General features: G+C 37.2%; 1 protein-coding gene across 1 annotated transcript in view; it reads left to right on the top strand.

Moving 5' to 3' along the window:
* LOC127635998 (uncharacterized protein KIAA0825-like) overlaps nt 1-17,964 on the top strand; it is a 197,092-nt gene that overhangs the window by 40,269 nt on the left and 138,859 nt on the right. The window contains exons 9-10 of the mRNA XM_052116346.1: nt 11,702-11,967; nt 16,018-16,168. Of these exons, the coding sequence (XP_051972306.1) occupies nt 11,702-11,967; nt 16,018-16,168 (417 nt within the window). The remainder of the gene's footprint in view (nt 1-11,701; nt 11,968-16,017; nt 16,169-17,964) is intronic.

Here is a 17,964-nt window from a genome sequence, read left to right as displayed (position 1 = left end):
CCTTTTTAACCTTAACGGTATTCAAAGTGCTTTACACTGTGACTCATTCACCCATTCGCACACACATTCATACACCAATGGTGGCAGAGCCGCCATGCACTAGTATGCCATTGGGAGTAACTTGGGGTTCAGTGTCTTGCCCAAGAACACTTCGGAATTGTGGAGTCGTGTGGTCCAGGTATCGAACCACCAACCCTGCGATTAGTGGCTGACCCGCTCTACCACCTGAGCTACAGCTGCCACTAAAGAGGGTAGAAGTGGTCATGGATAGAGATGGATATTTAAAATATTTATTTTTTTACAATGTAACAGAAAACATTGAAACTCTTCTCCAGGCTCTCAGTCCACAATTACGGTCTTTTTGACCAGACAGAAAACTATAATAGGGGACAGGGAACGAATACACCACCTGATTGAGTTTATCAGCAATGGGTTTTTTTTCCGATATCACAGCGCAACTAGTCCTGCCTCTCAAAGATTCCAATTGGACAATGGATTCCTACACCAGAGTGTGTTGCAGTAAAAGTTGAAATGTTCTCAACATTTGGTCACATGATGAAGCTTTACTATTGGTAACCCTTGCGTTTTCCCTGTCTGGCATTTAGACTCACCATCCCATTGGAATCAGTGCATTAGCAGCATTCTCTGTTGCAGCTTTAATTCTATTATGCAGAGCCCTTAGTCTGTTCCAAAACCTAGCGAGTCTCCTGCCCAGACAGCATTTTAAGGCAATCATCAAATGCAATCCCAATGAGAATGTCATTCCAAAGTTTGTCAGCATAATAACGTTGTCTTCAAAGGTACTTTGTTTTGGCCAATGTTAAAGGGATAGTTCACCCAAAAATGTATTCTCTCATCATTTACTCAACCTCTTGCCATCCCAGATGTGTAACACCATTTATTCTGCAGAACACAAATGAGGAGTATTTCAGGTCTGTTGGTCCATACAATGCAAGTGAATGGTGACCAGAACTCAGAAGGTCCAAAAATAATTCATAGTAAATTTTTTACTATGAATATCTACCTTTGACCAGCCCCAACCAGTGGCTGATTGGAAGTCATTTCAACACAGAATGTATTGGTGGAGATTTACAGTTAAAATCTTATCAGTTTCTCATCCACACAGTTATCATATTGCTTCAGAAGGAATGGATTTAACCACAAGTGAAATGTAACAATGGCCATTATAAATATATTTATATTTCAGTCAGTTTACATTAATATGTAAAAAGTTAAACAATACAAAATAAATATTTGTTTGTACGGTGTAGTTTTTAGATTTATTCGAGCATTATTGCATTGTTATCTTAGCAACATGCTAATGTCAAACTCTAGTGAATACATTTTGAGTTGGTCTCTAGCGTGCTTCACGTGAAGAGCGACTTGTATGATTCGTGGAGTTGCTGCATACAAAGGGTTCCAAATCAGTAACTTAGTCACATAGAGGGTCCGTTACATTTATGTAGGCAGCAAGGCTGTTCACACAGTTTTGGAGCTGAGCTATAGAGAAAGGCATTTTGGATGAATTTGCATGTCTTCACTTTCTTTCATCTCTTGAAATACTCCACTGGTTAACTCTGACATGACATGTGTGCTCATCCTGAGCAGGCACCGTGGCTCCAAGAGCCTCTCAGTTCCTGTGGGTTTACTCTAAAGTCCAGTGTCTTGCCTTATTTTATCACCCATCACAGAAGCCCCGTCTGAAACAAGCTCCACACAGTCCAGCTCAGAGAGGTTGATGAGCCATCACATCCCTGATGGAGGGCCTCTATAACAATGATTCTGGGGCAAGTGAAGGTTGAAAGCCCTAATGCAGATTGTATTAAATTAACTAAAAGTAAAGACAAAAAAAGAAACAAGACCAGACTCACCTCACGAACCATACACATCAAACAATGCTAGACAAAGACATGTTATACTATAAATACTCATAAACTAATGAGGGAACGCGTCTCAGCTGGGAAACATCCAAGAAAGGAAGCAGTAAGAGAGACAAAACAATAACTTAGAAACTATTTCAAAAGTCCAACATATGCATTACAGCCTCTAAGCTGGGAAATGATAAAGGTGTTTCAGGACTCATCACGCCTACTGCTCCAGGAGTTTGTGTATTTAAAAAACATAGGGTGCTTCTCAATCAGCTCCCTAGCTCCCTTTGTCATGAATCAGTATTTTTTTCAGACACTTGCAAGAGTGTTCATCCACTGAACATTGGGACACTTGTCACTCAATCACCTGCAGCATGATAACAAGCTTGCGTATTCAAGCGCAGCTGCTATAAATCAGCACAATTGCTGTATAAATTACACTACCATTCATTTTTGTTGAAGTTATTCAAATATACAGTGTTATTATAACAGATAAATGACATGAAGAAATAAAAATATATAGGAGTGTATTTTTTGTGTTATTTTAGTGTATTAATTTAGCAATTCAAATAGATTAAAAGATTGTTTCCCTATCATTGTAATTATGGATCAAAGACATTACTAACAACATATCTTTTAAAGAGAAAATAAGGCTTTGACATAATATATTTATACTTATGCTCGCCTTCTAACAACTTGAGAGACTTCAGAAGACATGACAACGTTTCCGGTAAGGGAACGTACTGAGCAATGTTGCTTGTTTTTACAGTGCATTGTTGGATTTTTTTAGGGAGCGAATGGTTCAGTGCACTGGAACGATTTAGCGAAGTGGCCAACTCACTGGTCAGTTCCCTGACTACTGAAATAGGGAACTAATTGAGATGCACTCATAGATGTTAACAGTAGACTTAGCCTTTTTCATAGTTAACATGAAACAGCATTTGCAACCAGATTAACTTCTGTAATGTGAAATATTTTAGATGAAACAGAATATTCATTGAGAACAAAATATAGGGTGGGATTTGATTTTATCCATCGTCAATTGATTGGATTGTGAAAAGTGGGCATCCTTTACCAGAATGATGTCAGACCAGAATGCAATTGTGTGGTCGATTGTGGAGTTCTAGAACTGAAGCAATGCCATCACCCATTTTGAAGAGTACATCATGATGGATCTCAATGAAAATGCTTCTTTTTTCCAGTTAATCATTATTTGCTATTATTGGCTTATCCATTGTTTCATTAAATGTATAGTTTCCCCAAAATGAAAATTCTCTTAATTATGTCCTCCATTAATGCCCTCATGTTGTTCCAAACATGTATGGCATGCTTTCTTTTATAAAACACACAAGGAAATGTTCATGCGAGAACTGGCATTGTTTGTGAACTTGCAAAAACAACACAGTTCTCGTGTGAACACACGTACAGCTATAAAAAAAGCTTCTCTCATAGTGCCCATAAATGTTCAATGGTTGGCAAGATTGCCACTAAAAAATGACTTCAATTTCAAGTTGTTTCTCATGCCCAATCATCGGATGTCTTTAGAAGACTTGGAATGTGATGCAGGAGTCACATGTGCTTCTTTTATTGTACTTTTATGTCCTTTTTTAAGCTTAAAATGATACATTGTCCACTGCCATTGCATCGCAAGAGGGCCTGCTATATGTGTTAAACCATCTATTTTTGTGTCACACATAAGAAGAAAGCCATTTGGGTTTGCTACGACATTTTCATGTAGTGAATTTTCATTTTTGTGTGATCTATTCCTTTAATGTTTATAGTGTTAAATTACCGTTTACTATTGGCAAAGATTGACAAGATTTTAGAAAGACTGCATTACCTATGTCAATGCCTAAATAGCAATTTGACTATTGGTTAACAATAGCCTATGTGGCCTTGGTTACATCTGTCAGGAAGTGAGTGAGTAAAGCAGGACCCAAACACAGGAAGGCAATAATGTGGGCTTTATTTGTCAAAGAACAAAAATACAAACCAAAACACCTGCAAGGGGGCAAAACAGAATGATACATTTGAAAACTTAAACAAGAAAACTAACCGATATACATGAACAGACAGAAACCAACCGACAGGGGAAACACAACAAACAATTGACAAAGGACTAAACACGAGTGGAGCTTTAGATGGGACAGGCTGATGGGGAGCAGGTGCTGCCGATGATGAGTTAATTGGAGAATGAGCTGCTGTCCAGGTAATGGAGCTGGCGTTCTCCACATGGCACCTGCAAAACAAAAAAGGGAGAGAGAGACAAAACCAACACAGGAAAACACTCAGACAAGACAAACTGACAGCCAGAGGAGGCACAGTCAGGCCAGACTGTGACAAACATCAGATGAAAAGGATGGTTACTTTTCAGGACAAGGAATGAAGAAAATAAATTTTTGTTTTCTTTTAAATAATGTACACGGATTAATGGTGTGCATCAAGACCATGAACATGTATTAAGAAAGTATATTTGGTAAATTTTGATTCCATCTTCATGATACTTTAAGAACAGGGAAGTGCTTCATGAGGATTATCACCATACCACTTTTTCTGCCATTGTTTAGCAAACTTCTGCATGCAAACCTGCCTTAAAATCTTTGTCTAACAAAGAAAATAGTTGCTTTCACACAACATGGCCCCTGCTCTATGACTTTTGATAAGTCTGCTTTCATGTCTGATTTCCATACTGCTTCATTGATAGCACTATATGCAATCAACGCCCCAAGAACCACATCACTAACAAGTGTCAAAATTCGTTAACTCTCAAGACCTGTACAACACATTTATGTGTAGGTCAGTGCTTGAGAATGAGCAGCTCTCATCTCAAAGGTTAGCATGTGCATTTATTTGCATTCTCTGCTGCCCGGAGTGTCTCGGAACCCTTCTCTTTTTGACACATGTCACATTGGCCCATAAGTAAGCAGCGGTATGCTATCCCAGGCCTGACTTAGCCAGAAAATAGTCAGTCCAGAAGCATTAAAGGGATCAATATTTCACCAATTCATATTCATACATTCACGCTTTGCTTCGAACTATGTGAGTCGCAAGACCACCCGTCTGCATAATACTTCAGCAAATCATTTATCAACCTGAAACCACGATCCAGCTATTGACCACTCACGTTGACAGTCACTTTGCATCATCCTTAAAGGTGTAGTTCACACTAAAATAATAAAAAAAATAATCGGTTACACACCCTCATTTTATTCCAATCCTGTAAAAGACTGGTAGAATTTTCCAATGCATGGCAATTGTCTTTTTGAATGATTTTGATATTGATTCTTAAATCCCAAGATCGATCTTTTACTCTATGCACAACCCTCTTATAATATGAGAGGAAATCACTCGCATTTGCAACCAAATTTGTGCTATGCTACTAAAAATGTCCATGATTAGCCACTGGCTGGTAAATGGTGAGATTTCACTCTCCAGGGATTGTGTAGTAAATTGGAGAAGACATTTTGCACCCAGAACTGTTGAGAAGAAAAGTTTGGTACTTTGACCTGTTCTGTGTGTGTCCGAAGATGAGACGCAAGGATTAATTAGTTTCATATATAAGCAGAATGGACATTTATAATTGAAATATACCAATGTGAATCAATATTGAATCTAATTGAATTTGGAATCAAATCGAGAGCTTGTCAATCGGAATCAAATCATTTGGGAAATCTGTATCAATACCCAGCACTTATGACTTTCTTTCTACCATGAAACACAAAACGAGAGGTGGAATGTTACAGATTGGCATCCTAAATCACCATTTACTTTTCCTTGTGGAAAAAAAAGTGAAAGTGAATGGAGACTGAGGCTGTCATTCTGCTAAGCATCTACTTACGTGTTACACGTGGGTTAGTAAAGGATGGCAGAATGTTCATTTTGTAGGAGAACTATTCCTTGAAATCAGTGTGAGGAGCAGAATTTAGCACCGTTCAACTGTGCAAGAGTACTGCTGTGGAGTTCAGCTTTTACATGTTTAAAGCTGTACTAGGAAATAACCTTGCAGTGGCTGTCTTATTGGAATCCATATTTTTGCTCTGCTATAGTTAAGGGCTCTCTGAACCGGAGCAGCAGGCTTTAGAAAGCCATAAATCTCGTCGACACCTCTCGGGTCCTCATCACCTTGGATTGCGGGGAGCGTTGAATCTTTTCTTTCTCTCCCACCTCTCTCTCACACTCCCTGGTAAGCTCATAACAACAGTTCTCAGCCTGTTATTGACTCATCTGTCCAAAAGGCCTGCTGTTTCAAGACCTGTTCAGTCTTTAAGGGCTTCCGGCTTGACGAGATCTCTCATCATGCTGCATCTATTGCACTTGGACTTCCCCTGCATCTGAATATGCATAGTTACCTGAAGCACAGTTTGCAAAAATCAGTATGTCAAATGAGTAGGCCTACACTGTAAAATCGAATTAGTTGACCTTAGATTTTTTTTAAAGCATTCGGTTTGCATGATTTTCTAAGTAAACATATGCAAAGTGACCTAAACTTTTAAGTACAGTTAACTAGTTACAAGTAGACTTAACTCATATATGTGATTTAAAGTATCATTGTTTTAATTTAATTATTTTTATTGTATTATTGCATGTATAACACAATAAATAATGCATATTAAATGTTGTAAATTTATGTAGCTAATAAAATCCCTGAAATTATCACATTTATTTAGTGACAAAATACTTCTTTGTCATTTTCAATTTTGTTCAAGTTGATTTTGTTTTTGTGGTAATAAGCCGCCCTGTTGCAGGGGCTACTAAAGGCTCCTATTAAACATGTAATGAATGTTTAAAGTGGTCTCACATTGACTGATCCAATCACAATGGAGATTCATTTGTTTATAGAATACTTGATATAATGAAATGTCAAATCTGATTGAAATTAACACAAAATAGTGCATCATTTTCTGAAGTGGTTATTTAGAATAAGCATCATCTAAATTTTTTACTCATGAAAGCATCTTGCTGTCTCAAATGTATTTGCATAAGTTGACAAATTGTGCCCAATAACTGTTGCCCCGGTATTTACACTATATCAATATAATCCCCCTGGGAGCCTTTTACCACAACTGAGGGCTCCCTTGCTCCCTTGCTTTAGAAGTTTACCTACACCTTAGTCAAATACAGTTTTTCACTATTCCTGACATTTATTTGTAGGAAACATTCTCTGTCTTAGGTCAGATAGGATCTCTAATTTATTTTAAGAATGTGAAATGTCATAAAAATAGTAGAGAATTTTATTTATTTCAGCTTTTATTTCTTTCATTACATTCCCAGTGGGACAGAAGTTTACATACACTTTTGTTAGTATTAGGCAGCATTGCCTGTAAAGGGTAACTAAACCCTAAACCAACTTTTTTTAGTTAATGATCTGTAAGCATGGGGCTTTATTAGTACTGGTCATTGATTCAAGTAATTTTTTTGACATTTGTGTATAAAGTGTTTTAATTCTACAATATATGGTGTAAAAACGTCTGAGTGCTGCCCTCTTCAGGTTGAACGGTGGCTACTGCAGTTGAATTTTCCTATTGGCTGTTGCGGTACTTCGTGACGTAAGCAGTGACAGCTGACGTAAGCAGGTTCCAGCTCACCACGCCAGATTCATGTACATGTCGTCTTGCGACCGTGTGAGGAATAATAATAACATAGAGTCTGACAGCAGCTGTCAATTAATCCGTCATTACGAGTCTCAGGTGCCCCCCCCAACCCGCTCAGCCCCGCACTCGGTTCGTTCCCTCTATCCCCGCCGGGGTCTGCCCATTCAAATATTTCTAGTGGGTGGAGTCAGACTCTGAGCAGGTGTTTAGTTACCCTTTAAATTGTTTAATTTGAGTGAAATATTTTGGGTAGCCTTCCACAAACTTCTCACAATAAGTTGCTGGAATTTTGGCCCATTCCTCCAGACAGAACTGGTGTAACTGAGTCAGGATTGTAGGTCTTGTTGCTCGCACATGCTTTTTCAGTTCTGCCCACAAACTTTCTATCGGATTGAGGTCAGGGCTTTGTGATGGCCACTCCAATATCATGACTTTGAGTCCTTACGCCATTTTGCCACAACTTTGGAGTTGTGTTTGGTTATTATCAGTTTTAAAGACCCATTTGTGGCCGAACTTCCCGGCTGATGTCTTGAGATGTTGCTTCAATATATATCCATATATTTTTCTTCCTCATGATGCCATCTATTTTGTGAAGTGCACCAGTCCCTCCTGCAGCAAAGCACCCTCACAACATGATGCTGCCACCCCCATGCTTCACGGTTGGGGTGGTGTTCTTCGGCTTGCAAGCCTCCCCCTTTTCCCTCCAAACATAACAATGGTCATTATGGCCAAACAGTTCAATTTTTGTTTCATTACACCAGAGAACATTTCTCCAAAAAGTAAGATCTTTGTCCCCGTGTGCATTTGTAAACTGTAGTTTGGTTTTTTATGGTGGTTTTGGAGCAGTGGATTGTTCCTTGCTGAGCAGTCTTTCAGGTTATGTCAATATAGGACTAATGTTGCTGTAGATATAGATACTTGTCTACCTGTTTCCTCCAGCATCTTCACAAGGTCCTTTGCCGTTGTTCTGGGATTGATGTGCACTTTTCACACCAAACTACGTTCATCTCTAGGAGACAGAATGCATCTCCTTCCTGAGTGGCATTATGGCTGCGTGGTCCCATGGTGTTTATATTTGCAAACTATTGTTTGTACAGATGAATGTGGTACCTTCAGGCGTTTGCAAATTGCTCCCAAGGATGGACCAGACTTGTGGGGATCTTGACTGATTTCTTTTGATTTTCCCATGATGTCAAACAAAGAGGCACTGATTTTGAAGGGAGGCCTTAAAATACATCCGCAGGTACACCAACAAGTGACTCCAATTAGCCTTCCAGAAGCTAATTGCCTAAAGACTTGACATTATTTTCTGGAATGATCCATGTTGCTTAAAGGCACAGTTAACTTAGTGTATGTAAACTTTTGACCCACTGAAATTGTGATAGTCAATTAAAAGTGAAACAATCTGTCTGTAAACAATTGTTGGAAAAATTACTTATGTCATGCTCAAAGTAGATGTCCAAAATGACTTGCCAAAAAATTTTTTGCTAATAGGAGATTTGTTGAGTGGTTAAAAATGTCGTTTTAATGACTTCAACCTAAGTGTATGTACATTTCTGACTTCAACTGTGCATTTGAGTGGGGAGGAATAGCTTGAGTTAAACAGGCTTCAAGTTCACAAAGGTAACACTAATCACCCTAATAGTTACTTCACACAAAATCAAGACAATCAATGACTCATGTGGTATAATCCATGTATTCTGAAACAATACAATTTCTTTGTGGGAGAAACAAAGCCAAAATTCAGTCCTTATTAACCTTCACATTCTCCCAGCTCTCCTATGCATTTTCATGAGAGAAACTCCTTCACAAGTCTTCGCTCTTGACGTGATTTTGTATTTACTGCAGTTTTTACGCTCATTTGTCTCTGAATGGAAGAATAGTTGAGCTAGACTCGCCTGTCAGAGGGCAGATCAAAGTGTACTCTAAGAGAACTTGATAAAAATGTGTAGTTACTATGTTTGTCTTTGCACGACAGCATACCTAAAGAACGTACTGCATCAATGAGCGAGAAGTGAGTTGTTCATTAAATTCAGCAATGCTATGAAAGTTTGGGAATCTGGATGCTTAGTTTAGTGGAGAACTATGAAGTCACCTCTCTCTTGATTGATAGACCAGGTATTGGGAATGGTTCCATTTAACTTATGCTGAGTTATTTTCCTCCGTGTTCGCCAGGCTTTGGGACATGGTAACTCCACGTGGAATAGAAAGGGTGGAGGGGAGGGAGATATATACAACACCCACATATGTTTTACTGCTTTTGAATAGACCAGCATCGTAACTCATTTCTATAGATATATAAATTTGGTAGTGAACCCACCACATGCATCTGACTCTATCGCATGCCTCGATCTGTTGCCATTTGCGTTTCAGTGAAACATAAATAAGTAAATGTGTCATCACTTATTTATCTTCATGTTGTTCCAAACCTGTAAGAATTTGTTTTGTTGAAGAAAGATATTTGGGTGGACTATCCCTTGAAATAAATGAGACTGGATAGAGGGATGGAGAAAGAAATGTAATGAAAGTTCTAGATAGGGTTAGATCTGCAATGATGTCATTATTTGTTAATTTGAGGCACAAGTGCTTGGAGAAAGATGGGTGGATGAAGTTTTGTGTATGTTCCAATCGAGGGCTGCCTCATTTATTTATTTTTTTGGAAATAACCCTAAGGGGTCTTCGTTTCAAGCAGGGTGCCTCTTGAGGCAATGTAAGGCAGATGTAACAGGCACACACACACACACACACACACACACAACACACACACACACACACACACACACACACACACACACACTTTCGTAATCATTTTGAAGACCAAATACCATTGCTGATTACCTGTTTCCTCCAGGACAAATGTGGAAAAATGAGATAAGTGTTGCTTCTCTCTCCGAGCACCACAGGAGGTGAACTGCAGGTATTTGAATCCTAAAATGGCCCTGAACGTCTCGCGCTGCCATATCGGCATGGATGATTCAGTTATTCTACTACAATAAATTGTAGTCAGTTCATATATGGTAGATTTGTGTGAAAAGCTAAAATGCAATTTCAGTCTTCAAAAAGGGAATTTTGAGTGTGTTACGTAAGATTTGTGTGTGTGTGTGTGTGTGTGTGTGTGTGTGTGTGTGTGTGTGTGCGTGCGTGCGTGTGTGTGTGTGTGCGCGTGTGTGTGCGTGTGCATTGAATTGAATGTCTGGTGATGCTTTAAGTGGGACAGGAAGGAGTACCTGAGAGTTATTTCACAGTAACTAGTTGCAAACAATTCCACCAATCGATTATTGTGGAAAGGAAGCTCGACATATGTCTCTAACAATGAGCTGTCAAGAGTGGAGAATAGGTTGGTTGCATCAAACAGCGTGCCAGTGGCATAGATTTGGTATGATAGGGATAGTGTATGCCCTATTTACAAGTTAAGAGACAAAAAAACATGACAGATGTATGTAGACTGGCTGTAGGTCTCTTGAACTAAGCGAATGTATACAGTTTGCATTTTAGAGCCTTAAGATTTGACTTTTGCAATTAAAATGATTTAGTTGAAATATAATGGCATTCAAACACATTTAAAATAATCTTTCTAAACAAAATCAACTGATCTGCTGTGGGAACGTTTGTTGGATTATTGCTGCGTAATTAATTGCAAATGTGTGATGTGTAAAATGCTGTTTGAGTTCTGAAACAAATCCATAGGAAGTCTCTTCTTTATTATTTTATTATTGATTACATCAAGATGGAATCCAAGTCAAAAAGGCTTATTAAAATGATATGGTTTCTTAAAGCTGATGTGTGTAATGTCTGCGACACAAACATCACCAAATAAAATAGCGAAACAGACTTTTCGAATAAACCCTCCATCTACTTTCACATTTCAATTTCTCTACTGTTAAATATGGTGACAACCTATTTATATAAAATGGCTAGAAAAACGTTTAATACTTAAGTATTGCAGAATTAATGATTTTTGTGTGCATGTGTAACTGTGCATCTGTATATTTTAAATCATTAAATGTCCCTACAAATGTTTAAACCACCCCTTACGCTCTTGTAACATACTAATATTACTTACAGTTAAAAACATGTAAATATTGTAGAATTGAAGCAAAGAAACAATATCAAAAGTGGGGTATATAATAACTGTTACATCCCTGTGCCCTGTGTAGAATAATGTAGTTTCATAATTTTCAGAACAGCATCTGCCTTAGTAGCCAAAACAACAGAAACCTCACACTTTCATTGTATCTCTAGTTTTGTGCAGACATTATAGAGGAGTTGGATGCTTTTCTCCCACTGGCTGTGGCATGTAGAGAGGACACCCTGCTCCCCGTGCGCTCCAGCTACATAGAGGTGTGTGGCCGTGTGACCTCCTCTCTATTGACGAGACTGGAGGAGAGGGCAGGGGAAGTGCCAGCCTCAGCTCCCCTTAAGAACCTGCCCATACTGATGGCCACCAGTGCATATATCCACCAGGCACTCAAGCAGTATGAAAGCCAGCTCAGAGACTCTACACACATGTGAGTTTCACAATTTATGGAAAAACAAAAAAACTCTGTGTCCCTGTTATTTATTTGTGTAATATAATGTCGTCATTTACTCACCCTCATGTTGTTCCATACCCTTATGACTTTACTACTTGTAACACAAAAGGAGATGTTTAGTAGAATGTTAATCCTTTAATTACAATTTATGTGGATGGTATCCAGTGTTTGTCAAGCTCCAAAATGGGCAAAAAGTACCTGAAAAGTAGTTTATAGGTCAATTACGTGACACTCATGTTTTTGTCCATGTCTAATAAATTATAATATTTTTTCTGGGGCTTAAAGAAAAAAATGTCATGTGGTGCAACTGAGAGAGCGGTAAGGCTTGTCACATCTAGATAAAAATGTTTTGGCATGAGTTAATTATTTATTATTATTTCTTAAGTTTTTTAAATAATAATAATATATATATATATATATATATATATATATATATATATATATATATATATATATATATATATATATATATATATATATATATATATATATGTTTTGTTTGTTTGTTTATATTTATATTTGTTATATATTTCATATTTAATAAAAAAAAAAAATAGACCTTTTGTCTACCAAATCAAAGTCAAGTGGCACATATGGTTCAGTTCATTTGATGCAACCATGACAAAACTTCTTGATATTCTTGACTTCATGATATTTGTCAAATATCTTTTTACCTTGAAACATATGTTTGAAAACCCTTTTTTTTTTTGTATGTACACTCTCATGTACAGTATTCAAGGTGCAAAGAAACTGTTTTAATACACTTTTAATTTCATTAAATCATTTTGTACAAAATGCTATAAATGTTTTTTTAAAAGTCAAATTTTTGTCACCTCTCAAAGCCTAATTTGTTTATAACCCTTGTTCAACTTGTGCGCAATATCTTAAGTGTTCTCAAGCATACTATAACTTTGTGTGAGGAACAGACAAAAATGTTATTTGTTATTCAATGAATCTTCCCTTCCGCTGCAGCCATCAAATCTTATTTTCTTATATATATTAATTTTCATTGTCGAATAGTCATTTGATCTCATTTAACATACCATGAGATCACATTAAACTCTGATGATGACAAGTGAGAGCAGCACTGCAGTTCGAGCAAGATTGTGGAAAGGAAGAATTACACAGCTCACAGTCCAGATACAATGTAAACTTTCCAAACAGCTTCAGGTGATGTAGATCACAAAGTATGAGGGAATTATAATGCAAAAATGATACAAGTATAAAATAAGTAAATACAGAAGCACTCTTATTGTGGAATAGGTGAAGCTGGAGCTGTCACTCAGCTGAAGCAAATCTTGCGTGTCGAGCGTCTTTAAAGGAAACACCAGCATTACATCTTAAATGCAGTTATATTTAATGTTTTTTAGCTTTATTAAAGTTAAAATAATACAGAAGCAGATCATGTAAATAAATAAAAACTCTCTATGAGTTGCATGAAGTATCCTGTTCTAAGGGGGAGAGATTGAAACTGCATCCGGCTGATGCAAACTCTGTTGCGGGGACACTTGTCCCTCAAGTGCCCATGCTTAATGCAGCTAGATTATAACATGATGGATCGCGACTTATTGAATCACAGTATATGTGTCACTGTGAATTTCTTATCATGAATAAAATTGGCAATACACAGCTTTATTAATAAGAGAGAGGTTTTTTTTTGTGAGTTAAAGATGGATTGAAGTGAACAGAAAGATGAGAGAGGGGAGTCTTCGCCCCATTATACACTGCAACAAAATGTGTTTTTGATTTGGTTTGTTTTGTAATATATATATATATATATTTATATAGGATACATTTTATCTGAGAATGTATAATTTTATATTAATATATAGAATACATCTTGAATATAAGTGTATTTTGTCTTTACTGCACTTGCAGAATTATAACCAAGTGAAAAAATACACTTATATACAAAATAAATATTCTTAAAGCAAGTTTAAATATCTTAGAAGCTTCTCAAGTAACTGTATCTTGTGTTAAGGAATTTTAGGTCATTTTAAATGGGAAACAAGACAAAAACACTTGATGACAATGGGATTTATTGCAGTGAATTTCTTTACTTAATTAAACTTAAAATAAAAAAGTATTTTTTCCCTTTAATTCAGTGAATGTCATTTAGAGTTTTTTTTTAAAGATAATTTTGCCCTCTTTATTGTTCGCAAGCATGTTTGATACAACCTTTTAAGTCGGGGCACGAGCTGAATAATCAATTAAGAGCTAATGATTAATCGTTGCAATAATTGCAGAATAATCGTTCTAATAATCATTAGATTAATCGATTAAATAATCATTAGTTGCAGCACTAAAAAAAGATTAGGTTGTACATTCAGTGATACGTCTTCATTTACTTTATCAGATCAGCATGGACATTTTTAGCAGGTGTTGTTTTTGGACACAAAGTCTTGATACTGTAATATTGTAAATCATAAGAGAGTGGATCTAATCAAATGCAGTTTCAAATGCACAAGCACATGATTGAGATCTCAACTAGGCCTATACATTTAATCAATAATGCAGTTCAAATATATATTAGTGGATGTGGTGTTGCCCATGACAATAAAACCTGAGCCGCATCCAGCACTCAATCCCATGGAACCCCTGATTTCATAAACTACTCCAAATATCTCTATGGATGATAAAATTTAATATAAAATGGAATATAAAAAAGCTCAGCTCAGGTCTGACCTGTGCATTTGTACATAAAATGAAAAGTGTTTGGAGAGGGTGAGCCTTGCTAAAGTTAATTTATAGTATAATTTGTCAAGCCCAGGTTTTCTTGGCCAGGGAGCCTGTCAGACGGATGCCAGATTTACAAAAAATGTCATAATTGGATTGTAAAGAACCGGAGTGAGGCTGGTGGGTTCTGACAGAACTATTCACCTATGGGAAAAGGGTGTGTGTTTGTAAGAAAACAGATGTTATAGCTCAGAAGAAACCAAGGGAGTAAAATATTTCAGTAATTGTACTATATTACTTACTGTAAGTATTATATGTGGATTTTTACTTTACTCAAGTTGAAACTGAATACTTCTGTTCTCACTAAATTACATTTTCATAGCAAAAATAATAAGAAAAAATAAAATAATAAGAAAAAATAATAAGAAAACTTAGTCTCATATAAAATGTATACATCACATAACTTATAGTGTAATTACATATAATTAACTTAAAGGTGTTTTCAAGCAAGCACACTCCGTAAACGGAGAATGAATGAATAATAAACAAAACAAAAAAACTGTATAAATGTACAGAGAAAAGGTTAGGAAGTGATTTTATCACACTAAAATATTTTTTACACACATATACTTTTGGAAAAAGTGAGTATTTTAATGTTCAAAATTTGGCCCCCATTGACTTCCATTGTAAGTGCCTCACTAGAACCAAGATATTTTCTTGAATCAGAGGTGCTGGAATGACAAAAAAGGTTGTCTGATGTAATAAAAACTTTGAAATCTTTTTTTCTTCTAAGTTTTCTTAGGATTACTCGGTTTGACCTGAATGTCAACATTTCAGATATTTATTTGAAAAGCTTCACACACAGTCGTGAGTTTCTAAAGTGGTCCTCATTTTATTTTTTTACATTTATTTTTTTTGTCACATTAAATCAGAATGGCTACCAGCATGTTGGTTACACCACCTGACTTTGACTTGGTGGGCATACATTTGTCAAATATTATTATTATTTAAACCAAATAGTATAATTGTTTTTTAAAGAAATAATAATAAATGATTATTCCAAAATACTTATGCCAACATTTTCAAGAATTTCATGTTTAAATTATATTTTAAGACATAAATAGAGATTGGTGGGCAAAGGGAGGTGATTGAATCAGACCATATGTGTGGCCCTTTACTTGAAGAAGGGGAGTGAGAAAACATTAGAGGAGAAAGAGCGAGGTGTTGAATGATTGACAGGTAATAATCAGAGCCATTTGCTGATATTAATCACTTAGTGCCTCTTTGACCTGTAAGCTACACCACTCATGCCTTAACCTGGCCTCATGTCTTTGATGTCTCCTTCCCCAGGCCTCTAACTCTGCTGCCCATTCAGAGAAGCCAGTATGTAACAGCAGCCTTGCACAAACACCTGACCAGCTACTGCGTCCATGTGTGTGCCACTAGTATACTGCAGGATGCTGAGAGTCACTACTGGAGTGACCCTAACCCATTTTACGAGGTACAGATGGCTCTAGTTTTTCTGGCAATATTTTATTAATAGTTTTTGTTACATGCCTGTTGAGTGGGGATTTCTGTGGGCTGGATTAAGTTATTGGGAGCCAAAACATCCTGTACTCCTATAATATGCTCAAGGACAGAGCTGTGGTGAAGTTACATGTTATATTCACATTTAAGTCATAATTGTGTCTGTATTGAAATGCATTGACCTTGGTTAATAAATGAGAAATTGTCTTATTGTATCCTTAAGTAGGCCCCCTCTTAAATTCTTGGATTTGTCCTCAATTAAAAAAATGCTCTTCTTTACTATCTAGATGTCTTCTCTCAAATTGTCATATAAAGAGTCAGGTGTGTGCATCCAACCACATTCCTTAGACGACCCATTGTGCTTAAGAGGGTTATTTAAGAACATATCTTAAAAAGATCCTATCTTAAAAAGATCTTGAGTATGTTGCATAAAGGGATAATATACAGTCAGCTGGTTATTATAGTTAAACAAACACTGACAGGGTGATCAAGACACCACTGCAAAGTGGAGGGGTCTTGTTGTGTATCATCCTGAAGAGGTTTATTTCGCATTATTAAACAGCTTTCTGGAATACTTGATACTGATTGGTCAATGGTACCACCTAGCAGTCATATATCTCTGAGTAACAACCGCACATCTATGTATCAGACCGCTCATCAGGGTATTGCAAATTTGTGAGCCATCTTTACTACTTCTTGGATCACTGTGCACTCTCTACATCGCTCATTTCAGTAGGTTTTACAATGCTTCTTATTGAGACCGGAATGGTAAAACAGTCCAGCAGCAATCAGTCATCATGGTGATGCCATGGTGTGGACAATGTGAGAGATATTGAACTAGCACTGTGTAGCAGACTGGTTGCCAAAGACAATGGTCAAATACGCCATTTAGCTGTCATTAAATCAAAGTATTTGGCCACAGAATGCCATGATTGAGTACAAGTAATCAGAATTAATTTTTCCAGAGAGCTGTGTTATAAACATTTGTAATGAATCACAAATATCCTAGTCAACCAATTCGCCAATTTTTTTATTTAATCAGTAAAAGCTTTGTGTAAGACCCTGTTGTATACTTGAATAATCTTTTTATTGTTCTCAGAGTAACCCTTTCTGTAGTCCTCCCAATGGGTCCTGTGCTATACTGAGGCTACGTTCCACTCAACCATATGTGGACGGATCAGTCTAGCCATTCCTTTAGCCCTAACCTTTACCTCCAATAAGATATCCATGCACACACAAGCACTCTTACAGACGCATACATCCGCCCTGGCTGTGGGGCAGACTGGCCTGCTGTGTGCAGGTGTGAGGTTGGCTCAGTGCATTTGCACAACTGTTGACCTGTATCCCCTCTTCCCCCTCCTTCATTCACCCCTCCATTTCACTTCCTCCTTAGCAAATGCCAAAGGGCCTGAGTGCTTCCAGAGGCTCTGTCCCTTGCACTAAATCCCTAGGTCCAGACGTGTGGTCATGTCCTTGTGAGTGTCTCTTTCTATGGCTGGCGTAACTGGTGGACCACTTCCCAGCTCTCATTAGGAGATGTAGTACATGGTTGTCTAATAATCTCTTTTTGATCACACTGTGAACCCCTAATACTGCCTCTTTGCCTGAAAGTAATTAGCCTCTAAGGAAACATGACTCTTGCTTCCTTTTGATCTCTTTCACCCTGTCTGATTTGTGTCTCCATTTCATACTGCTCTTTTAGAGCTGTTTAGCATGTTTAAACAATTCTCAGCTGGCTTAACAACAATTACCCCTTAGAGTGTTTTTTTT

This window comes from Xyrauchen texanus, chromosome 4 (genome assembly GCF_025860055.1).
Source record: "Xyrauchen texanus isolate HMW12.3.18 chromosome 4, RBS_HiC_50CHRs, whole genome shotgun sequence".
Lineage (NCBI taxonomy): Eukaryota > Metazoa > Chordata > Actinopteri > Cypriniformes > Catostomidae > Xyrauchen > Xyrauchen texanus.
The sequence above is the reverse complement of the archived record's forward strand: the minus strand, read 5'-3'. Positions and strand labels throughout refer to the sequence as shown.